General features: G+C 42.1%; 1 protein-coding gene across 1 annotated transcript in view; it reads left to right on the forward strand.

Annotated features, from left to right (window-relative positions):
- The window catches only part of Cse1l (chromosome segregation 1 like), a 47,716-nt gene that overhangs the window by 12,886 nt on the left and 9,344 nt on the right, over nucleotides 1-25,486 (forward strand). Inside the window, exons 4-17 of the mRNA XM_004663880.3 lie at nucleotides 1,183-1,284; nucleotides 1,354-1,499; nucleotides 1,953-2,043; nucleotides 5,844-5,951; nucleotides 7,374-7,466; nucleotides 11,758-11,925; nucleotides 12,019-12,148; nucleotides 14,644-14,709; nucleotides 15,034-15,236; nucleotides 16,135-16,219; nucleotides 16,731-16,792; nucleotides 20,864-21,000; nucleotides 22,104-22,207; nucleotides 24,014-24,111. Coding sequence (XP_004663937.1) covers nucleotides 1,183-1,284; nucleotides 1,354-1,499; nucleotides 1,953-2,043; nucleotides 5,844-5,951; nucleotides 7,374-7,466; nucleotides 11,758-11,925; nucleotides 12,019-12,148; nucleotides 14,644-14,709; nucleotides 15,034-15,236; nucleotides 16,135-16,219; nucleotides 16,731-16,792; nucleotides 20,864-21,000; nucleotides 22,104-22,207; nucleotides 24,014-24,111 — 1,593 coding nt within the window. The remainder of the gene's footprint in view (nucleotides 1-1,182; nucleotides 1,285-1,353; nucleotides 1,500-1,952; nucleotides 2,044-5,843; nucleotides 5,952-7,373; nucleotides 7,467-11,757; nucleotides 11,926-12,018; nucleotides 12,149-14,643; nucleotides 14,710-15,033; nucleotides 15,237-16,134; nucleotides 16,220-16,730; nucleotides 16,793-20,863; nucleotides 21,001-22,103; nucleotides 22,208-24,013; nucleotides 24,112-25,486) is intronic.

A 25,486-nucleotide genomic window follows, 5' to 3' on the forward strand; every position in this document is an offset into this window, starting at 1 on the left:
CCTCGTGAGTGCTGGGCTTAAAGGCGTGTGCCAGATGGATGTATTTAAGGCTGAGCCTGGTGGTGCATGCCTTTGGTCCCAGTACTCAAGAGACTGAGGTAGGAGGGTTGTAGTGAGTCCAGCCTAGGGGTACAGAGTTAAGTTTCAGGTCAGCCTGGGTTAGAGTGAGACCCTGCCTGGGGGAGGGAAATAGATGGATGTATTTAGTGTTCCTATAATCCTCTTTGGAGGTTGAGACAGGATACCAAATTCAAGGCCAATCTGGCCAATACAGTAAGATCCCATCAAGCAATTCAAATTAATTAAAATTAAAATTTTTTGTTTGTTTTTGGTTTTCTGAGATAGGGAGAGCTCTATCCCAGGCTGACCTGGAATTCACTATGTAGCCACCGTGGTCTCAAACTCACAGCGATCCTGCTACCTCTGCCTCCTGAGGGCTAGGATTAAAGGCATGTAAACCCATGGCTGGTAAAATTTTTGATGAGGAGACTGGGGCTCCCTCTGTAGCCTAGCTGACTTCAAAGTTACTGTGGTACTCCTACCTCAGGCTCCTGAGTACTGGAATTATAGGTGTGAGCCATCATACTGGTTTTGGTTTGTTTTTTTGTTTTGTTTTGTTTTTTTGAGGTAGGGTCTCACTCAAGTTCAGGCTGACCTGGAATTCACTATGGAGTCTCAGGGTGGCCTCGAACTCACGGTGATCCTCCTACCTCCTTCTGAGCACTGGGATTAAAGGCGTGCGCCACCATGCCTGGCTAGGGGCTACTGTTTTGAGTTATAAAACTAGAGAGACTTCCAGAGCCTGTTGAGTTGTGATGTCTGGCATGCATTCTGAACAGTAATGCTCAAGAAGTTTTCATAGAAAAGATCTTTGATTTAAGGTGAGAATCAGTTTCAAGCTTTTTCAAGCTTGCATATATTGATCTCTGAGTGTGTGAGGCAAGTCAGGACAACCTCATTATCTGCACCCCTCTTCTACTTTCTTTGAGACAGGATCTCTTGCTACTGCAAACAATGGCCAGTCTAGTTGACTCATGGGCTTCAGATGTTCCTGGCTCCCTGTCCCATTGTTGCAGGCACCTTGGAATCACAGATAATGCTGACTACCTTGCATCTGGCTCTACATAGATGTGATGTGAGACTGGCTATCATGTTATATGCTTATTTATTTCTTGCTTTTAGGTTGAAGATGAACCAAACAAAATTTGTGAAGCTGACCGAGTAGCCATTAAAGCCAACATAGTACACTTGATGCTGAGCAGCCCTGAGCAGATCCAGAAACAGGTAATGTACTACTGCCCCTGGGGGTCCTTCACAAGGGTCTCCTGTCTCATTAAGCTTTTCCTTCCCTAGTTGAGCGATGCTATTAGCATTATTGGCAGAGAAGATTTCCCTCAGAAATGGCCTGACCTGTTGACAGAAATGGTGAATCGCTTTCAGAGTGGAGATTTCCATGTTATTAATGGAGTCCTTCGTACAGCACACTCATTATTTAAAAGGTACTGATGTTCAAATTCAGTCTTTTTTTAAAAATTACTTATTTGCAAGCAGAGAGAGAGAATGAGAATGGGAATGCTGGGGCCTAGTGTCACTGCTAATGAACTCCAAACCCATGTGCCATTTTGTGCATCTGGCCTTACATGGGTACTGGGAAATCAAACTCAAGCCTTCAAGCTTTATTTGTGTGACTAGTTCTGTTACATATTACTTCTTTGAACATAAACAGCCTAGACTGGAATACATGCCATTCAGTCCATTACTATTTGCTTCTTCACAAGCCAAATGCTAATCTCCATGCTACCTTGTTGGATGTGAATTAGGCTTCACTCCTTTAAAAAGAAAACCAAGAATTCCCGTTGAATTCAGGAAGCCCTGTGGTCAGCATATGGCGTTGAAGACCTAAACTGAGAAAACAGAAGACGTGTACATTCACCTTCTTTATGATTTTCTAGATATCGTCATGAGTTTAAGTCAAACGAGTTATGGACTGAAATTAAACTTGTTTTGGATGCCTTTGCTTTGCCTTTGACTAATCTATTTAAGGTATGGAATGATGTCTTGATGATAGTTGAAAATGACCTAGTATTTCAAGTTGCTTTTGTACTTGTATAGTTTTCAGAGAATACTTTGAAATTTTACTTGGTAGAGCAGTATTTATTGTAAAACAAAATTTTAAGTCTCCATAGAAATAGAGACGATATTGTAATAAAGTCTCATGTTATACAAGTACTAATAATTACTGACATTTTTCTAGATCTGCTCCCTTACTTTTGTAGTAATAAAAGCAAAACCTAAACAATATATTAGGGGATAGAGAGATGGATCAGTGATTGAAGGTGCTTGATTGCAAAGCCTGTCAGCCTGGGTTCAGTTTCTCAGCACCCATGTAAAGCCCAGTGGGTGTTTGTTTACAGCAACAGGAGATGTTGGGCGGGTGGGGGGGGTCGTCCATACACACATACACGTGCAAATAAATATAAAAATTAAAAAGGCAGCCGGGCCCGGTGGCACACACTTTTAATTCCAGCATCCAGGAGACAGAGGTAGGAGGGTCACTGTAATTTCAAGGCCAGCCAGAGACTGCATAGTGAATTCCAGGTCAGCCTAGGCTAAACGAGACCCTACCTCAAAAAACAAAAGAGCTGCCGGGCGTGGTGGCACACGCCTTTAATCCCAGCACAGAGGTAGGAGGATCGCCGAGAGTTCAAGGCCACCCTGAGATTACATAGTGAATTCCAGGTCAGCCTGAGCCAGAGTGAGACCCTACCTCGAAAAACCAAAAAAAAAAAAAGCTGGGTATGATGGTGTACGCCTTAATCCTAGCACTGGAGAAGCAGAGGTAGAAGGGTTGCTGAGAGTTCGAGGCCACCTTGAGACTACATAGTGAATTCAGGTCAGCCTTGGCTAGAATGAGACCCTACCTCAAAAAAACAAAAAATAAATAAATAAATAAAAAGCATTAACAGAAACTATATCATTTTACCCAAATAAGTGACTATATGTCTCTAAAGAGATGAATTTTGGGGTTGTTTTGTTTTTGTTTTTTGAAGCAGGGTCTCATTGTAGCCCAGGCTAATCTGGAGTTCATGGTGATTCTCTTTTCTTTTTTTTTTTAATTTTTATTTATTTATTTGAGAGCGACAGACACAGAGAGAAAGACAGATAGAGGGAGAGAGACAGAATGGGCGTGCCAGGGCTTCCAGCCTCTGCGAACGAACTCCAGACGCATGCGCCCCCTTGTGCATCTGGCTAACATGGGACCTGGGGAACCGAACCTCGAACGGGGTCCTTAGGCTTCACAGGCAAGCGCTTAACTGCTAAGCCATCTCTCCAGCCCTCATGGTGATTCTCTTACCTCAGCCTTCTGAGTGCTCGGACTAAGGCATGCACTACTATACCTGGCAATATTTTTTTTTAAGTTTTTTTATTGTTTATTTATTTATTTGAGAGCGACAGACAGAGAAAGAGGTAAACAGACAGAGAGAGAGAATGGGTGCGCCAGGGCCTCCAGCCACAGCAAACGAACTCCAGATGTGTGCGGCCCCTCGCACATCTGGCTAACGTGGATCCTGGGAAGTTGAGCCTCGAACCAGGGTCCTTAGGCTTCACAGGCAAGCGCTTAACCACTAAGCTATCTCGCCAGCCCCACCTGGCAATATTTTTACCATATATAGAATCCAGTTATTCCATACTGTTTTGCAGTGTGCAGACCCCTCCAGAAAATGGGTATGGCCATGCACGCCTGTAATCCCAGTCCCAGGGGAGCAAAGATGAAAAAATCCACTTGGACTCACAAAACTAGCACCTTCCAGTATCAGTGAGAGACTCAAACTCAGAATAAGAATGGGTGGAAGAGTGATAGAACAGGATACCAGGCAATCTGCTCTGTCGCCACCACCTGTGAGCATCTCCCTGCAGTGGGCAAGTGCATGGGGTGCATGTATGTACCACATTACACATACAAGCAGAAAGTTAAATTCTCACATAGCTCTTACTCTTCAGACATGATAACCACTATTATTATTATTATTATCATTATTATTATTATTATGGTTTTGTAATCAAACCATTTCATAGATGTAAAGGTGGGGAGGGGCTGAAGAGAGCCACAGAATCCTATGTCCTTTGCAGGGCAGAACTCCTTATTTTATTTGTTAGTTTATTTTTGCCTGTGTATGTATGTGTGGGGTTGAACATGCATGTTTGTGCACATGGGTAGAAGTCCAAGGTCAGTTTCAGGTGTCTTCAGTCACTCTTCTGCCTTATTTATTTGCAAGCAGAGAGAGGCAGTGGACACACCAGAGCATAGTGCCACTGCAAACAAACTCCAGGTGCATGCACCACTTTGTGCACCTGACTTTACATGGTACTGGGGAATCAGTCCCTGGCCATTAGGCATTGCATATAAGCACCTTAACCACTGAACTATCTTTCTAGGCTCCCTTATTTTCATTTTGAGAATTTCATGCAGGTATATACTGTATTTTTGGTCATGTCTCCCCCCCCCCCCTTACTCTTATCCCTTTCCACCTTTTTAGAATATATTTGCATGTTTGTGAAGTTATGCCAGGGTCTTTTGCCATTGCAAAGAATGTCAGAAGCTTGAACCACTTTTCACATTCAGCTTTACTTGGGTGCCTAAAGAGAATTGAATCAGGGTAAGCAGGCTTTGTAAGCCTGTAAGGACCTTTAACTGCTGAGCCAACTCCCCAGCCCCTCCAACCACCTTATCTTTTGGAGACAGGGTCTCTCACTGAACTCTAGACTAGCTACTCGGTGCAGAGTAGAAAATCTTCCTGCCTGTCTGCCTCCCAAGTGCTGGAATTAAAGACATGTGCCATCAGGCCTGGTCTGTATACAGTTTGATGATAACCCTGTTAATGTAGTTAGGGTAGTGAACAGTTAGAAACCTGTATAAAGTGATAGAAAAATGAGAGCACATAGCACCAGTTTTATATGTTCATAGGTGATTGAAAAGGTGTTCAGAATATTAGATTTTTAGGAGTACTGTTACAGACAACTTAAACACTTTGGCTTATTTTTTAGAATCTTTTGTTTTTTGAGGTAGGGTTTTGCTCTAGCCCAGGTTGACCTGGAATTCATTATGTAGTCTGAAGGTAGCCTCAAACTCACTGCAATTCTCCTACCTCTGCCTCCCAAGTGCTGGGATTAAAGGCATGCACCACTAATTAATATCTATCTTCTGTACCATTAGACAGCCTTGCCAGAACCACATTGTGGTGTAATTCTACTATATGGAAAGTTCTTTTTTCCCCTCGTTTTCCTTTTTTTTAGAATTTTATTTATTTATTTGAGAGCGATAGAGAGAGAGAATGGGTGCATCAGGACCTTCAGCCACTGCAGACTAATTCCATATGCATGCACCACCTTGTGCATCTGGCTTACGTGGGTCCTGGGGAATCGAGCCTTGAACTGGGGTCCTTAGGCTTCACAGGCAAGTGTTTAATGGCTAAACCATTTCTCCAGCTCACCTTTTTATATAGATATATATTTTTTTATTGACAACTTCTATACTTACAATAAACCATGATACTTCCCTCCCCTTTCCTTTGGTTTTTTTTTTTTTGTTTTGTTTTGTTTTTTTGAGGTAGGGTCTTGCTGTAGCCCAGGCTGACCTGTAATTCACTGTGTAGTCTCAGGGTGGCCTCAGTTCACTGTGATTCTCTTACTTCTGCCTCCCAAGTGCTGTGATTGAAGGCATACACCGCCAAGCCCGGTTTCAGAATCTTTTAAAAGAATATATTTTACTATTTAAAGGCCCCCTAAGAGCAGTATGCTTGCTTTATGACACACTATAACTATGCCCTGAATTCTTTTTCAAGGCCACCATTGAGCTGTGCAATACCCATGCTAATGATGCCTCTGCCCTGAGGATTCTTTTCTCGTCCTTGATCCTGATCTCAAAATTGTTCTATAGTTTAAACTTCCAGGTAAGCTTCACTTAATTTCTTGCTTTTGATTCTTTCTTTTTACTCGTTTTAAGTATGCAGTCCACTTAGAAAGGTCTTCTTTTCTAACACTGTTTCTGAAAAAAATATTTTCCCTCTTTTAATTTTCCTCTCCACAGGGTCTCTTAAGATGCTCATGGCTAGGGAAAGGTTGAGTTCCTTTGTGTCCAATAAGTTAGAGAAACCCCACCCCTTACTTTTTTTGGTCACTCTGTACACAGTTTAATTGAAGGCACAGAGGAATCATTTCTGAGGCCTTTTGTGGTTCATATATAAAGATATTAGTATGGGGGACACAATTTGGTTAGGGTTCCTTGGCTACTTTATACAGAGGTATTTATTACATTAAAGACCTTTCAGGGAACCAGACGGCTGAAATTAAAGGCTTTGAAGGGACAAAGAATCAATGGCATTTCATAGTTAATTAGATCAGAAAATACCTATCACTGTGTTACTGAGTTAGTAGGCTCTAGTCATTCTTTCTGTTTTAGAATCATTACAATTCAAAGCTCAGGGCCCAGAAATGGGTAATAATTTATGCAGATTGATTTCATTGTTTGTAGCCAGTACCTGTACTTATCCTCATAACGTGATTATATTGGCAGTGGTAGGGAGAACAGTTCCCAAAAGGAAGTTATGTTTTCTTATGGTAGTAGGAGACTGTTACTGCTAAACCAAATGATAGATCCCACATTATTGTTGAACTGGACAGCAGTTTGAAAAAATCCTTATTTAAGTGAATAGTACTTTTGAATTAAGAGAAGTTGGGAAAGTGAAACTCTTGATGAGTTATTGCTCCAGCCAGAGGAACAGGCGGGAGGACTCAGTCCTGTTCCTTTTGTTTCTCATTATGAAAGCAGTTTTAGGCCAGGCATGGTGGTGCAGGCCTTTAATCCCAGCACTTGGGAGGCAAAGGTAGGAAGGTTGGCGAAGAGTTCAAGGCCACCCTGAGACTACATAGGAAATTCCAGGTCAGCCTGAGCTAGAGTAAAACCCTATCTCAGAAGAAAAAAGACAGAAGAAAAGAGAGAAAGCAGTTTTTTATAAGACACGCCTTTAATACCGGTACTTGAGAGGCAGAGGTAGGAGGATCACAATGAATTTGAGACTGCATAGTGAATTCCACGTCAACCTGGACTGAAACTACCTCAAAGAAAACCACCACAAAAAAACAGGGCAGGGGTTTAGTTTAGACAGGAAGTAGTGGTCAAGGCGTAGGAGAAATAGGACAGAAGTCAGATTGTATCACTCAGCTACTATGGAATTGTAACAACAGGTAATCTCAGACTAAAAAGGCTGGATTTGAGCCTAAAGGCATGTGCCAAATTTTTGATGTGTGGGAAGGTTGTTAAAATGATGTATTTGTTTGTTTTAATGAAAGTCTTAAGTAAGATTATTCTTTAGGATCTTCCTGAATTTTTTGAAGACAATATGGAAACCTGGATGAACAATTTTCATACCCTCTTAACATTGGACAACAAGCTTCTCCAAACTGATGTAAGTTTTTTTTTTGTTTGTTTGTTTTTGTTTTTAAGTATTTTTTGCCGGGCATGGTGGTATATGCCTTTAATCCCAGCACTTGTAAGGCATAGGTAGGAGTATAGCTGTGAATTCAAGACCAGCCTGGGACTACAGAGTGAATTCCAGGTCAGCCTGGGCTAGAGCAAATCTATGTTGAAGAAAAAAAAAGACGGGGTTTGGGGGGAAGAAGGTAAACATTTATTGAGAGAGAGAGAGAGAGAGAGAGTGTGTGTGTGTGTGTGTGTGTGCGCGCGCGCGCGCGCGCGCGCTCATTTGTTCATGAATACAGGAGCATTCATGCCGCAGCCTCTGGCTTCTGTTTGGGATGTAAGGATTTGTACTCAGGTACTCAAGTACCATGGCAGGCATCTACTGAGCCATCTCCCCAGCCCCAGATGTAAATATTTAAAAGCATTGCCTAGTATTTATCCTTCCTTGACCTTGGTTTCGGGCCTGGAGGTATAACTTAGTGGGAAACATTGCAGAGCATTCACACGTCCTGGGTCCAAAACCACATCCAAAAATGTATTTGGAGCTGGATGTTGTGGCTTATACCTATCATCCCAGCACTTGGAGGGCCTAGGTAGGAAGATGCTCCTGAGTTGAAGATCAGTCAACCTGGGCTACAATGAGACCCTGTCTTGAAAAAACAAACAAAAATTTTATTTTATTTCATTTCACTAGTGTTGAGGGGGAATACTTCAGAAAACAAAATTTTTATTTTCACATGATTCTAATAGAAATGTCCCGTGTTAGATTCTTGCAGGGAGCTGTTTGCCCAATTGGTCATGTGTATCATTTTACTACACAACACCCATTACCTTACCTTTATACCTTGTCAGGGAGTATTTCTATTCTCTAGTAATTTGGTCCTCATTGTGGTGGGTTTTTAAAAATATGTTTTGTTTATTGATTTATTTATGGAGAAAGAGGAGAGAGAATGAGCATTCCAGGGCCTCTAGCCACAGCAAATGAACTCCAAATGCATGAGCCACCTTGTGCATCTGGCTTTATGTGGGAATCGAACCTGGGTACTTGGGCTTTGGAGGCAAGTTCCTTGACCACTAAGCCATCTCTAGTTCCAGTGTGGTGATTTTGGTTGGGGTTGTTAAACTTTTTGGTTTTTCAAGGTAGGGGCTCAGGCTGACCTGGAATTAACTATGTAGTCTCAGGGTGGCCTCAAACTCATGGCAATCGTCCTACCTCTGCCTCCAGAGTGCTGGGATTAAAGGCATGCGCCACCACACCCAGCTAAACTTTTTGTGTAACAAGCCAGATATTATTATTTTCCACTTTGTGGAGCCATAGAGTCTTTGTTGAGTACTAAGTAGTTATAATATGGAAGAACTGTTAGATATTGCTTACAAATTGGGTAAATAATGAGCCAAAGCCAGGCATGTTGGTGCACGCCTTTAATCCCAGCACGCGGGAGACGGGTAGGAAGATCACTGTGAGCTCAAGGTCATCCTGAAACTACACAGTGAATTCCAGGTCAGCCTGGGATAGAGTGAGACCCTACCTGGAAAAGCAAACAAAACAAAAAACCTTCCCTCACTCCTCTTTACCCCTTTCTATAAAAGAATGGGGGCCGGAGAGATGGCTTAGTGGTTAAGATGCTTGCCTGCAAAGGTAACAACCTGGGTTTCCATTCCCCAATACCCAGATACTCAAAGTGGCACATGCATCTGGAGTTGGTTTGCTGTAGCTGGAGACCCTGGTGCATCCCATTCTCTCTCTCTCTCTCTCTCTCTCTCTCTCTCTCTCTCTCTGCTTGCAAATAATAAATACAAAGTTGTTTTTTCTTTCAAAGAATGGACACATTTTTGTTGTTGTTCTTTTAATATTTATTTATTTATTTGAGAGCAGTGAATATGGGCATGCCAGGGCCTCTTAGCATTGCAGACAAACTCCACACTTCTGTAACACTTTGTATAACTAGCTTTTTTTTTTTTTTTTTTTTGTTTTTCGAGGTAGGGTCTCACTCTAGCCCAGGCTGACCTGGAATTCACTATGGAGTCTCAGGGTGGCCTCGAACTCATGGTGATCCTCCTACCTCTGCCTCCCGAGTGCTGGGATTAAAGGCGTGCGCCACCATGCCCGGCATAACTAGCTTTTTACATAGATACTGGGGGCTTGGACCTGGGCTATCAGTCTTTGCAAGTAAGCGCCTTTAACCACTGAACCATCTCTCTTGCCTGTGGCTGTTTTATTAAATGATTACAAAAATAGAAGCATGATAGATTTGGCCTGCAGATTGCAGGTGGCTAACCTGTGATCCAGACTGTTATTTAATATTATATGTCCAGAATATTCATGCGATTCTTGCAGCATTTTTTTGTTTAGGTATGGTTATGAGGCATTGTATGGTATAGTGTAGCAGACATGTTAATTCATAACATAATAACGTAACATAATGTTAAAAAGTTGCAGACAATTATTATACTAAGTGAGGTAACCCAGGCCCAGAAAGCCAAGCGCCACATGTTCTCTCTCATATGTGGATCCTAGCTACAGATGATTGGGCTTTTGCGTAAGAATGAAAATACTTAGTAGCAGAGGCCAGTAAGTTAAAAAGGAGACATAAAGGGAAGAGAAAGGAAGGGAGGCGGGTACTTAATAGGTTGATATTGTATATATGTAAGTACAATGATTGAGATGGGGAGGTAATATGATGGAGAATGGAATTTCAAAGGGGAAAGTGGGGGGGCGGGAATTACCATGGGATATTTTTTTATAATCATGGAAAATGCTAATAAAAATTTTTTAAAAAGTTGCAGACAAGCCAGGCGTGGTGGCTCACGCCTTTCATCCCAGCACTCGGGAGGCAGAGGTAGGAGGATCGCTGTGAGTTTGAGGCCACCCTTAGACTCCATAGTGAATTCCAGGTCAGCCTGGGCTAGAGTGAGACCCTACCTTGGAAAAAACAAACAAAAAAGTTGGAGATAAGCCAAGCATGGTGGCATATACCTTTTGTCCCATTACTTGGGAGGCAGAGGTAGGAGGATTGCCAGTGAGTTTGGGGCCACCTTCAGACTACATAATGAATTCCAGGTGAGCGGGAGCTAGACTGAGAGACCCTACCATGAAAAAAAAAAAATAGTTGAGGACAGGTTTTAGGGTTCAAGCTTCCATAGGAGAGTGTGTGTGTAGAGAAAGAAAGAGAGGTGGAATACTTTGTGATTCAGCAACCAAAGGAAAAGGCTTTATTCAACTTGAGAATTTGTGGGAAGCTATGTGTGGGATGGTGCAGGCCTGTAATTCTAGTGCTTGGGAGGTGGAGGGAGGAAGATGAGGACTTGGAGACCAGCCTGAGCTACATATTTAGACTCTGTCTATAAAATACACACACGCACAAAAATAAAAGGTCTGGAGAGACGGCTCAGTGGTTAAAGTGCTTGCCTGCAAAGCTTAAAGGCCAGGTTCAATTGCCCAGTACCCACATAAGGCAGATATACATGGTGACACATACATCTGTAGTTTATTTGCAGTGGCTAGAGGTTGTGATGTGCCCATCCTCTGCCTCTCGCCCAGTAATTTTTTGTTTGTTCATTTTTGTTTTTGAGGTAGGTCTCACTCTAGCCCAGGCTGACCTGGAATTCACTATGTGGTCTCAGGATGGCCTCAAATTCCCAGCGATCATCCTACCTCTGCTTTCTGAGTGCTGGGATTAAAGGCGTGCACCACTACACCCAGCTAAATAATTTTTTTTTAAAGTCATTCTCTGCCTGTTTCTGTCAAATAAATAAATAAGTAAAATTTAAAACAATACAAACAAAGGAGTACTCAGGAGGCTGAGGTGGGAGGACTGCCCTGTGTCCAAGACCAGCCTGGGCTACAGAGTAGTTTCTAGGTTACCCTTGACCCTGCCTCAATAAAAGGGATGGGAAGTTGGGTGTGGTGGCGCAAGCATTTAATCACAGCACCCAGAAGGCAGAACTAGGACTGTGGCAAATTCAAGATCACCCTGAGATACATAGTGAGTTCTAGGACAGCCTGAGCTAGATCAAAACCCTACCTCAAAAAAACAAAAAAATGGAGGGGGGGGAGCTCAGCAGTTAAAGCAGCTCGCTTGCAAAGCCTGAAAGTCTGATGGCCCTTGTTCAGAAAAGTTTTGAGTTACTGTTCATGTAATCATTTGAAAGCCTTTATTATGGTGGTAAAGATGTAGGGTTTACAATAATTGGTTCAGATTTAAAGTTTAAAAAGTCTCATGAGGAAATGTAGCCTTGCATGTATATGTTTTGAGTTTTTCCTTTTTTTCTATGAGGATGAAGAGGAAGCCGGCTTACTGGAACTCTTAAAATCCCAGATCTGTGATAACGCAGCCCTCTATGCACAGAAGTATGATGAAGAGTTTCAAAGGTACCTGCCTCGCTTTGTCACAGCCATCTGGAACTTACTGGTTACAACAGGTCAAGAGGTTAAATATGATTTGGTAAGATGATGGTGGAGACAGAAGGTACTCCTTTCCTATTACACAAGAAATAGACTGTTTGCTTTTAAAATACTTCTGTGTGTTTTATTTCAGTTGGTAAGTAACGCAATTCAATTTCTGGCTTCAGTTTGTGAGAGACCACATTATAAGAATCTTTTTGAGGACCAGAACACGCTGACAAGCATTTGTGAAAAAGTTATTGTGCCTAACATGGAATTTAGAGGTAATTATGCAAAGTGGAAAGCTTTTTCAGGGGAGCAAAAGCTTAGTTTTTAAAAGTGATAACTGGGACTCTGGGAATGGTGGGACCTAGCATCTCAGCATTTGGGAGGTGGAGACTCAAGAAACAGGAGTTCACGGCCAGCCTTTGTTACATAATGAATTAGTTGGGAAATATGCAGGATCTCAAATGAGTGAAATTTCTCTTTAGTATTTTGTATGATTGTTGCTTCACCAACACACATAGCCACTTAAGTAAGTAGTTGAGTAGAAGTGATTGGCAACTGTTATCATATATACACAGTGGAAAGTCAGCCTAGCTTAATGAGATTGGGTTTGTATCTACCTCTCCTTGTTATGAAGAGCAAGGAGTGAAGGGGGAAGGGATCATGTTTCATAGCACAGTAATGATTAGATCAGTGGTTTTCCAGCACTCAGCTGGAACACAGGAAACTGAACACAGTGAAATGTAAGGTTTTCATTTCCTTTGTGTTTTTTTAAATTACATTTAAAGGACAAGATCTTTATTCTGAAAACATCTTCCCTGCTTGTCATTGTTTTTATTTATTTATTGGTTTTTTGAGTTAGGGTTTCAGTCTAGCTCAGACTGACCTGGAATTTACCATGTAGTCTTAGGGTAGCTTTGAACTCTGTGATCCTCCTACATCTGCCTCCCAAGTGCTGGGATTAAAGGTGTGTGCTACCACACCTGGCTTTGTTTACAATTTTTTAATAAATATTTTATTTACTTATTCGAGAGAGAAAGAAGTAGATAGGTATAGAGAGTGGCTGGCCATGCTAGGCCCTCCAGCCATTGCAAACAAACTCCACATGCATGCATTGTGCATACATCATTGTGCATCTGGCCTACATGGGTACTGGAGAAGCAAACCTTGGTTCCTTAGGCTTTATAGACAACTGCCTTCACTTCTAAGCATGTCTCCAGCTCCCCCTCTTTTTGTTGTTTTTTGGGATTTTTTTTGCTTGTTTGCTTGTTTTGTTTTTCGAGGTGGAGTCTTGCTGTAGCCTAGGCTGACCTGGAATTTATTATGTAGTCTCATGGTGGCCTCAAACTCAGAGCAATCCTACCTCTGCCTCCCAAATGCTGGGATTAAAGGCGTGTACCACCAAACCACCATGCCTGGCTCTCTTTTTTTGTTTGTTTACCAAGGTAGGGTCTCACTCTAGCTCAGTCTGACCTGGAATTCACTATGCATTCTTAGGGTGGCCTCAAATTCATGGCGATCCACCTGCCTCTGCCTCCAAGTGCTAGGATTAAAGGCATGCACCACTGTGTGTGTTTGTTTGTTTTAAGATTTATTTATTTGAGAGTGACAGAAAGAGAGTGGGCGCACCAGGGCCTACAGCCACTGCAAACAAACTCCAAATGCATGCGCCACCTTGTGCATCTGGCTCACGTGGGTCCTGGGGAAGTGAGTCTCAAACCAGGATCCTTAGGCTGTGCAAGCAAGTGCTTAACTGCTAAGCCATCTCTCCAGCCCCCATCACTGTTTTTAATATCTTTATATTTGAGGGGAGGAGAGAACAGATGTACCAGGACCTTTTGCCACTGCCAACAAACTCCAGACACATGCACCACTTTGTGGGTCTGGATGTATGTGGGTACTGGGGAATCAAACCTGGGCCAGAAGGCTTTGCAAGCAAGCATCTTTAACCACTAAGCCATCCCCCCAGCCCTTGTACTTGTTTTTGTTTTGTTTTTGAATGCCCTCATCTGGTAAAATAGAAAGTGTCCCTAAGGCCGGGCGTGGTAGCGCACGCCTTTAGTCCCAGCACTTGGGAGGCAGAGGTAGGAGGATTGCTGTGAGTTCGAGTCCACCCTGAGACTATAGAGTGAATTCTAGGTCAGCCTGGGATATAGTGAGACTCTACCTCGGAAAACCAAAAACAAAAAGAAAGTGTCCCTAGATTGACCATAACATTCTTTTTTTAAAGTATATTTTATTTATTTATGTGAGTGATAAAGTGGTAGAGAGTGAAAGAGAATGGGCGTACTAGGGCCTGTAGCCACTGCAAACGAGCTCCAGATGCATGCATCACCTTGTACATCTGGCTTACATGGATCCTGGAGAATCGAACCAGGATCCTTTGGCTTTGCAGACAAGCACCTTAACAGCTAAGCCACCTCTCTAGCCCTTAACTTTCACTCCCCCCCCCCCCCAAGGTAGGGTCTCACTCTAGCTCAGGCTTACCTGGAATTCACTATGTAGTCTCAGGGTGGCCTCAAAGTCACATCGATGCTCCTACCTCTGCTTCCCAAGTGCTAGGATTAAAGATGTGTACCATCATGCCCAACATTCACTTTTAACATTTGAAAGTGAAAGTGTGTTCTAAAGAAACTGTACTTACAGTCATGTTATAACTGAGGGATCTGCCTGATCTGGGTGGTAGTTTAGAGGATGTGAACCAGTAGTAAGATGGAATGCTTATGTATAGAACAAAGGCAGTTCTCTATATATATGACTTGTTTTCTCACAGCGGCAGATGAAGAGGCCTTTGAGGACAATTCTGAGGAGTACATACGCAGAGATCTGGAAGGCTCTGGTATGCATGTAATCTTTAGCTCAGTCTTACATGTCTGTTTTGAGGGCATTCTCTTTCTCCTAAATGATGAGTATGTTCTCATCTGGCTTTCATTAACTTGTACATCTCTTTTAATCACAGACTGAAAAAAAATCTTAATATTCTTTTAAGTAATATTTGTGATGGTTGTATGACCTCTTCAGTTTTGTTCTCATTTCGTGTTTCTTACAAGGAAAGCGTGATTTTTCATTTGTTGCTTACAAGTTCTTTTTCTATAGACTGGATTGGTTTATAATTTGGTTTGTGGTTGCTTCTTCCAAGATATATTTTCTTTTGCTTTTATAGATATTGATACTAGACGTAGGGCTGCTTGTGATCTTGTTCGAGGATTATGCAAGTTTTTTGAAGGACCCGTGACAGGAATCTTCTCTGGTTATGTTAATTCCATGCTCCAGGAGTATGCAAAAAATCCATCTGTCAACTGGAAACACAAGGATGCAGCCATTTATCTAGTGACATCTTTGGCATCAAAAGCCCAAACACAAAAGGTAAATCTTCAGTGCATTTTATCTACCCACCAGTAATGACCTCCTTCTAGTTGGAAGCCTTCTGTAGACAAATTAATCACTTAAATTTACTCATAGGTGCTACACTTTTACCTTAGCTATATATAAAATATTAATTTAGCTGGGGAAGTGGCTCACACCTTTAATCCTAGCACTCAGAAGGCAGAGATAGGATTGCTCTGAGTTCAAGGCCAGGGCTGGGCTACAGTGAGACCCTACCTTGAAAAAAACAAAATAGGGAATTGGAGTGATGGCTTAATGGTTAAATGTTTGCCTGCAAAGTCAGAGGACCCAGGTTCAATTCCCCAGGACCCACATATAAGCCAGATTGCACAAAGTGATGCATGCATCTGAAGTTTGCAGCACTGGAGGCCCTGATGCACCTGTTCTTTCTCTCCCCCCCCACCCCCCGACTTTCTCAAATAAAAATAGGAAAAAAAGGTTTAATAGGATTAATATAACTGATTCTTTGATTTTTAAAAAGTTCATTTAATACCTATTAAGGTAGTTGTACTTTGCATATGAACAGTCTGTGTGTATTATATATATATTTTTAATTTGGTTTGGTTTGGTTTCCTGAGGTAGGGTCTCACTCTAGCTCAGGCTGACCTGGAATTCTCTATGTAGTCTCAGGTGGCCTCAAACTCACACTGTTCCTCCTACCTCTGCCTCTCGAGTGCTGGGATTAAAAGCGTGCACCACACGCCTGGCCAGCAGTTTTTGTTTTGATGTGTTCAGTAGTTTTTTGTTGTTGAGGTAGGGTCTCAGTCTAGCCCAAGCTGACATATTTCCAACCAACATGCTTTTCTAAATTGTTGAAGTTTCTGATGTTAAACATGTAGGTATTGTGTGTTGTTTTACTATATTCTTTGTTTTTCAGCATGGAATTACTCAAGCCAATGAACTTGTGAACCTGACTGAGTTCTTTGTGACTCACATACTCCCTGATTTAAAATCAACGAATGGTGAGGGGTTTTGTTTCTGTAACTTGTAGTTGGGGGGGGGTTATTTGCCTGTGTGGGGGAAGCTCAGGTGTTCGGCCTTGTCTTTCACCTTGAGGGAGGGTCTTGTTCACTGCTATTTGCCAGGCTGGCTGACGTGCAAGCTCTCAAGGAGTCAGTCACCTGTCTCTGCCTAAGAGCGCTGGGATTACAAGCACCCACACTATCAATTGGGGATCCAAACCAGTGTCCTCACACTTGCATAGCAAGTGCTTTATCCATTGAGCCATCTTCCTAGCCCCACATTTGCCATTTCTTTATTGGAGATTGAGAGGGAGAGAATGGTCATGCCAGGGCCACTTAGGTGCATCTAATGTTCTTTGGGTATTGGGTATCAAACACAGGCTATTAGGTTTTATAAGCCAAGTGTCTTAACTGCTGAGCTTTCTCCTATTTGGCATTTTTTTAAGCTAGTAAATGTCATTGGGACAAGCCTTACCACTCAAATAATTGTGTTTGTGTTTTTTTTTAATAGTGAATGAATTTCCTGTGCTTAAAGCTGATGGTATCAAATATATTATGATTTTTAGGAATCAAGTAAGTAGCTTTTAATTTGTTATATGCAGTTTAAGAGTTCTCTTATATACCAGCTTCTCTAATCTACATTGCACTCAGTATTTGACATCCATATCTAACAAAAGTTAACCAGAAAAGCTCTTTTAATAGCTTACAGTTTGAGATGTTGCTGAATCTTCCTTAGGTCTCTTTTACTGGTAGGAATTAAACATGGCCTCACACGTTCCAAGCCAGTGAGTGCTGTGGTGTTGATCTATACCCCCCAGCCCAGCATCTTGTTTCCTTCAAGTTTGGACCCAAATAGTATACGTGTTGTTTACAGTTGATAATAAAGTCTGGGGTTTCTTTCGTTCTTTTAATATTTTATTGATTTGCATCTGATTAGTGTTCACTAGGGTCACATGCAAACATGCACCAGACACTTGCATCAATTTTTGCTTCTGGCTTTATGTGTGTGGCTGAAGAATTGAACCTGGGCCAGCAGCCCTTGCAAACAAACACCTTCAATTGCTGAGCTATCTCCACAGCCTCTGAAGTTTCTTGGAGGTGGAGGGGAGATATATATATATATATATATATTTATTCCCCCCCCCCCAAGAGAAGGGAGAAAGACAGGCAGATAGAGTGAGTACACCAGGGCCTCCAGCCACTGCAACAAACTCCAGATTCATGTGCCACGTTGTGCATCTGGCTTGCATAGATATTGGAATCAAAATCTGGGTCCATAGTCATTTATATTGGAAAGTTTCTCACATTTTCCTTTTGGCTCCTTATGGTAGTGTATTATGTATTTGTCTTGATAAAGCTGGTTACTTGATTAGGTTTAGATTCTTGGGGGACCTGTACTTCCCCCTTTACTTCACAACTCACAGTGACAGCTCTCTACTTTTTGTAATGTCAGGTGTTAGTGGATTCTTAAAGAACAACTTTCTGGCCAAGCGTCATGACACACGCCTTTAATCTCAGTATTCAGGAGGCTAAGGTACAGGATCACAATGGGTTCAAATCCAGCCTGGGCTAGAACAAGACCCTACCTTGAAGCACCCCCCCCACACACACACACACACAAAAAAAAAGTACAACATTCGGTCAATAGTTTATTAGTGCATTTTTTGTTTGTTGGGGGGAGGGTTTCAATCTATCCAGCCCAGGCAATTTTTTGTTTTTTCAAAGGAGGTTCTTACTCTTGCCCAGGCTGACCTGGAATTTTCTATGTAGTCTTGGGTTGGCTTAAACTCATGACAATCCTCCTACCTCTGCCTCCCAAGTATTGGGAGTAAAGGCGGGCGCCACCACACCTGGCTCCATCAACAGTTTTAATAGCATTTTAATAAGCTGTGATTTTCTTTGCATAACACAAAATTGGCCTTTGTTTGTTTTTCAAGATAGGGTCTCACTTTAGCCCAGACTGACGTGGAATTCACTGTGTAGTCTCAGGGTGGCAGTCCTCCTGCTTCTGCCTCCCAGTGCTAGGATTAAAGGCATGCGCCACCATGCCCGGCTAAAATTGACCTTTTTAGTAACCTCAGTAACTACTATTATATTCTGTTTCGCCACCACCACTTTTCTCATCCACGGGCAATATAATTACCAGTCTGCACCAAAACTCCAGATAGTGGTTCTTTTTCTCTCATCAGTTTCTCCTCCCTCTATTTTCAGAGTAATGGATTGCAGTACATAAGCATTTCTGAGAAAGGGAATGCAGACTGGGAATGTTCTAGTTGCCCGTCTCTGGCCCTTGGGTTACTCTTGTGTTGGCTTCTGTATTTTCTTGACATGAGCTCTGTGGCCTTTGCTAATGTCCCTTTTCTGAAATGACAAAATGGGCCAGACTTACTGAGTATATTTCCTGTCCAGACCTAAATTCCCCACTTTTTAAAGCTGGGTTTTTTGTTTTGATTTGTTTTTATTTTTTAAGGTAGGGTCTCACTCTAGCCCAGGGTGACATTCACTATGTAGTCCCAGGGTACCCTTGAACTCACAGTTGATCCTCCTACCACTGCCTCCCAAGTTCTGGGATTAAAGGCGTGTGCCGCCATCCCCAGCCTAAAGCTGGGAATTTTACTTAAAGACCACCTTGTAAGCCGGGTATGGTGGTGCACGCCTTTAGTTCCAGCACTCAGGAAGCAGAGGTAGTAGGATTACCATGAGTTTGAGGCCACCCTGAGACTACATAGTGAATTCCAGGTCAGGCTGAGCTAAAAAAACAAACAAACAAAAAAAAAAAAACATTGTAATGGCACATTCTCTGTAGTCTCAGGACTCTGAAGTCTGGAAGGCAAGAGAGAAAAAGGCTATTGTAAGTTCCAGGCCAACCAGTACTACATTGAGAGATTCTATGGCCAAAAAAAAAAAAGAAAAAAGCAGCTAGGCCTAGTGGCTCACACTTTTAATCCCAGCACTTGTGAAGCAGACAGAAGGAGGATTGCTGTGAGTTTGAGGCCAGCCTGGAACTATAGAGTGAATTTGAGGTCATCCTGAGTTAGAGCAAGACTCTACCTCGAAGAAAATGACAACAAAACCCCATCATCTGTGTAGAGATGTTATTATTGGTTTGTCATTGGTTTAGGGGCTTTCCTAGGGGAGGGTTAGAAAACAGATTTAGAAGGAAGCTTTCCACTTCAGTTGAAGATTATAACAATCTTATATAATTTTTTGTTGGTCGGATAGTTGATTCTTTTGGTTCTGGTGGTTTTTGAGTTTGTTGTTTTTAATATTTTACTTTTATTCATTTGCTTGAGAGAGAGAATAGGAATTGGTGTACCAGAACCTCTAGCCACTGCAAATGAACTCCAGATGCATGTACCACCAGGTACATTTGGCTTATGTGGGTTCTGGGGTATTAAGCCTGGGTTCTTAGGCTTTCTCTCTAGTGCAGGCTAACCTGAAATTCATTGTGTAGTCTCACGGTGATTCTCCACCTCTGCCTCCTGAGCACTGGGATTAAAGGCGTGCACTGCCACGCCCAGCTGAACTTTATTTTTTCTTTTTAAATATGTTTATTTTTTTTTAAGCAAAGGGGGACAGAAAAGAGAGATAAGGAAAGAAAATAAGAGCACCAGGGCCTCCAACTATTGCAAACAAACTCCAGATGCATACTCCACATTGTGCATCTGGCTTTACATGGCTACTGCGGAACTGTGCCTAGATAATTAGGATTAGGCTTTGCCAACAAGCACCTTAACTGCTGAGCCATCTATCCAGCCCAGAATTGATGAAGTCTGTCTGCTGTTCGGGAATGTTTCATGGTGTAGTCACATATAACTAAGATTTGTTTTGTTTTGTTGGATTTTTCAAGGTAGGGTCTCTAGTCCAGGCTGACCTGAAATTTACTATGTGGTCTCAGTCTCAAGGTGGCCTCGAATTGACAGCAATCTTCCTACCTCTGCCTCCCAAGTGCTGGGATTAAAGGCATGCACCACCATACCCAGCCTATCAGTGAGATTTCTTGATTGGCTTCTAGACATTATATATATGTTGTATCTTTATCATTTGCATCTGACTTTCACTTCTGTGTCTCCCACAATCACACTGGACTCCTTCTACTAGTGGCTGTGCCATAGAAGATTCTCCACCCCCAAGCAACCTTTAACTGTCATTAGCACATTAGGGAAGGGAGCAGCTATTTTTTGCCCTGATCATTATAGTGTTTTGAAAAACCGACTAGAAAAAGTCAGTGGGAATCAAGCTTTTACATGAAATTTGAACAGTATTGTCTCTATTAACAGCTAACAAAACAAACTTTAAAATCAGTAAGCCTTTTTCTTCAATTTCTTTTTACTCAAAGGTAACAACATTTAGGTCTGGAGAGAGATGGCTTAAAGGTTACATCATTTAGGTCTGGAGAGAGATGGCTTAAAGGTTAAGTCACTTGCTTGCGAAGCCTAAGGACCCAGGTTTGATTCCCCAGGACCCACGTATGCCAGATGTACAAGGTGGCACATGCATCTGGAGCTTGTTTGCAGTGGCTAGAGGCCCTAATGGGCCCATTCTCTCTACTTCTTTCTCACTTGCTCTCAAAAAATAAATAAATACATATATTTTTAAAGGTAACATCATTGGATTAAGAATTTGGATTTCTTTATTTTTCAGGTTCCAAAAGAGCATCTTTTAGTCTCTATTCCTCTCTTGATTCATCACCTTCAAGCTGAAAGTATTGTTGTCCATACATACGCAGCACATGCTCTTGAGAGGCTGTTTACTATGAGAGGACCTAACAATGCCACTCTGTAAGTATTTCTTTCTTAAGCAGTTTCTTTACTGAGGTAGGGGCTATATTGTACTGGTCTGAGGTGTCTCTGGATGTGTTCATGATTTCAGAAATTAGAAAAACAAATGTGGGAGTCAGGAAAAATCATCCTGTGCTGCTCTCTGATGTTATTGCAACATTAGGCCTAATAAGCTTATCCCAAAGAAAGAGAGAAACAGATGTGTAATTTTTATTGATTTACCTTCTCTCATTTCAAGAGAAGTCAAGACAACTTAATAAAATTGATATTCTGACAGCAAATTAAATAAATTCAAGCAAAGGAGTATTTTACCTACAGTAAGATCTGTGAACAAACTGTGTGTAAGGATTTTGTACAGTAAAGAAACACCTAATTTTATTTGAAGTCTTGTGACAGCCACAGCAGAGAGGGCAACATTATTCAGTGTCCATGAGATAAAAAGAGTGCTGGCCAGTACCCGTATTCTCTGCAGTGTTATGTGAGTGACTGCTACGTGGCTGTTCTTGGTCTCAAGGCTCTGAGATATGACACAACTGACAGAGAATTATTCAGCTCTGCTGGCTTAATACAGAGAGAAAATGGAGAGGAGTGGGTGGTCTGCATGTCTTTCAGGCCATCTGTTCTTCACAGTGTTATTTCTTGAAACTGAGCTCTGGGTAAGAGAAGGAAAACTGTTCTAGATTCTTTTCTTCACCAAGCTCTTGAAGCACAGATACTCTCAGTGGCCATTTGAAAGGACGTCTTATAAGGTGAGTCTAGCCAGGCCTAGAATTGTAGCCTTAGGTTCTGTGCTACACTTCAGCAAAGCAGATGGCTGAAGCCCAAGGTTCTGGAAGTTGTTCTCTGTGGGCTTAAACAGGAGCCAAGGAGATGATGTTGCTTTTTGTGTTTTGATTGATGGTTGTATGTGGTCCCATTGTGCCTACTTAGGAACTCACCCTGAGCACATATAAAGAGCGATTTTCCTAAGCTGTCAACCAGCTGTCAGGGGTTGAAGATGGCTCCTTGTTTGCCAAGAAGTGTGATATAGTGATTGCCCAGGGTGTTCCACAGTGACAAGCTCAAGAGTTGGTAGTGACTGAAAGCTGTTTTTTCATCTATAGTTTTACAGCTGCAGAAATCGCACCGTTTGTTGAGATTCTGCTAACAAACCTTTTCAAAGCTCTCACACTTCCTGGCTCTTCAGAAAATGAATATATTATGAAAGGTAGGCCGTTTCCCTGGTGTACAGACCATAACTAAGTATCTAACCTCAGGTTATAAGGGTAAGCACTCCTACAGGGTGCAGAGTGCACAAAAACCAGGTACTGTTTTCCAAAACAACAGAGAGGATTTTTTCAAGTGAAAATTGTCTTTGCACTAAAAACTTTAGAATATTTAGCCTCAGCTTGATGTGCTTCTCCTTGTTATAGAAAACAATGGCAATTGTATTTTCCTTCCTCAGTTTAATTTTGAAGAGCAAAGATCAGATAATACAACATCTGCTGTTGACTGTGCTCTGCTGGGCTTGGTGAAGCATGGATACAACAGGACAGACTCTGTCAGCAAGAGTCCTGCTTTATCTGCTGCCAGGGACACAGGCCTGTCTGCTATGGACTGTCCTTAGGAGAGTGTCCTGGTGCCATTTCTGACTTAAGGAACAATCTTTTTCACTGTCACAGCTCAAAAGTCTAGCATGCTGTCTGGGTCATAGGAAATAACTTTCTAAAGAACCTGGCCCTTTGGGGCTGGAGGGATGGCTTAGCGGTTAAAGCGTTTGCCTGGAAACCAAAGGACCCAGGTTCGATTCTCCAGGACTCATGTTAGCCAGATACACAAGGGGGCACATGCGTCTGGAGCTCGTTTGCAGTGGCTGGAGGCCCTGGTGCACCCATTCTCTCTCTGTCCTTCTTTCTCTGTCAAATAAATAAATATTTAAAAAAGAAAGAAAGAAACTGGCCCTGATCCTTCCACCTGAGTTCAGAACTAAGTGGCTATATACGTGTTTCTATGCAGGTGTGTTTGTGTGGCTTTTTAGTACCATGAGGGCAGCGGACTACTGGTCTGTGGTTTTCATTCCTGTGTTCCTAGGGCGCACAAAAGAAAGCAATGTACAGCCTTCATAAATACCATTGTATGTGGGAAATGGTTCATCACTAGCCCAAAGGATGGGCACTAACCCATCCTCTAACCTCGTTAGCCCAGGTCAGAAAGCTTTCTCCAGTATTCTCTTCAAAGCTGATATGGGGTGGAAACAGTAGTGCTGGGGTTTAAAAGGAGCTCTCTGTCCCTGGGCCTGACATTTGATTGCTGTAGTGGTCACTATTTACTCTAGGAACAAATTTGTGCAGAGAGAATAGTCAGCTTATAGATGCCTGTTCCGTGCCAGATGTTTTAATCTCCTGTTAATAAAGCAGTATTTGCAGTAAGCACTCTAGTTTTTTCTTAGGCTCTTCACTGTCAGAGGGAAATAAGTAGCTTCTTTCAGCCCAAGATCAGGTTCTGTTAGTGTGCAGCTGTTTTCTGCGAGTGATTTCTACAGAAAAGGCCTAGACAGACAATGTTTATGTCGGCTGGTCTGCCCTTGCCCCCACACCCTACCCTTTCTCCTCTATCTGGCTCTTTCATCATCTTTAAGACTTGGGTCTTCAATAAGCACTCAATAGTCCCCAGATAAATTTGTCACCGTCCCCTGTCCTGATTTTAAAAGGAAGAAGAAAAAAAATTTTTTTTTATTTATTTATTTATTTTTTTTGCTCATTTTGTTTTGAAGTAGTATTTCACTGGAGCCCAGGCTGACATGGAACTTACTATGTAGTCACAGGGTGGCCTCAAACTCAGCGATTCTCCCACGTCTGCCTCCCCAGTGCTGGGATTAAAGGCATGTGCCATCACACCCAGCAAAAGCAGATTTTTTTTTCTAATGCAGAAAGGTTCCTAGGGGACATTTGTTTTATTTGATGAATTAGTGGCTTTCCCATCAACTGTTTCTTTCTAAAGATTAACTAAACTGTGTTCTTTTTATATTTTACAGCTATCATGCGAAGTTTCTCTCTCCTACAAGATGCCATAATTCCCTATATTCCTACTCTCATCACTCAGCTAACACAGAAGCTGTTAGCTGTTAGTAAGGTAACAGGCTGTTCTCAAAAATGAGCTTGCTTTTTAACTTGCTCTACAGTTTGGACCTAGAGCCCTTTGGTATGAGGCAAGGTGCTGGCTGGATGCATTCTTCTAACTGCAGTTTCCCGGGGTTTCTGGAAGTCTGGGGATGCTCATTAGGCTGGAGATGCAACAGCTGTCGCCTTTTTAAGTATAGGCTCATCTTTAAGTATATTTCTGTTTTGGTTTTGGAGATAGGGTACCACATATCCCAGGCTGGCCTTAGACTTCGTACACAGCCAGTGATGATCTTGAACTTCTTATCCCCCAACTCTAGTGCTAGGATTACTGGCATGCACCCTACCAATTCACCTATATTCCCTAGCCCCTTGAATACTTTTTTTTATATATATATTCTTATTTATTTATTTGAGAGAAAGAGAGAATGGGCATGCCAAGTCTTCCAGCCGCTACAAACATTTTTTTTAAAAAGAATACGTTAAATTTTGTAATGAGAACAAAAAAAAAAATGTATTCAAAGGGCTAGAAAGATGGCTTAGTGGTTAAGGAGCTTGCCTGAAAAGCCAAAGGACTTCACTTCGACTCCCCAGGACCCACGTCAGCCAGATGCTCAAGGTGGTGCTGCATCTGGAGTTCATTTGCAGTGTTTGGTGGCCCTGAGCACTCATTCTCTATCTGCTTTTTTCTCTCTCCTCTCTCTGAAATAAATAAATAAATAAAAAAGTGAGAAAGTACTCTGGAGGCAGAGTTAGGAGGATCGCCGTGAGTTCAAGGCCATTCTGAGACTACATAGTGAATTCCAGGTCAGCTTGGGCTAGAGCAATATAACAAACTCCTGTATCTCTTCTTCCTTACTCTGACCTACCTAATATTATTTACTTATTTGTTTAATTTTTTAAAAATATTTACTTATTTGAGAGAGAGCAGGCACACCAAGGCTTCAAGGCACTACAAATGAACTCCAGATGCATGTGCCATCTTGATTGATTGATGGAGGTAGGGTCTTACCCAGTTTAACATGGACCTCACTGTGTAGTCCCAGGCTGGCCTAAAACACACATCGATCCTCCTGCCTCTCCCTTCCAAGTGCCAGGATTAAAGGTGTGCACCACCACACCTGGATTATTTATTTGTGTGCACACACACACACCAGGGTCTCTCGCTGCTGTGATTGATGGCTTTATGTAGGTAAATGGGGAATTGAACCCAAGCCAACAGGCTTTGCAGGCAAGCACCTTTAACTGCTAAGCCGCCTCCCTGGCCCCTTAATGCTCATTTTAAAAAGAATAGATGATCTATTTTAAATGTAGTTAGAGGGGTTAGGTGTGCTTTACCTGATAAGACATTTAATAAATAATGAAATCTAAAAATAGGGTTGGGAGAT

Source organism: Jaculus jaculus, chromosome 8 (assembly GCF_020740685.1).
Source record: "Jaculus jaculus isolate mJacJac1 chromosome 8, mJacJac1.mat.Y.cur, whole genome shotgun sequence".
Lineage (NCBI taxonomy): Eukaryota > Metazoa > Chordata > Mammalia > Rodentia > Dipodidae > Jaculus > Jaculus jaculus.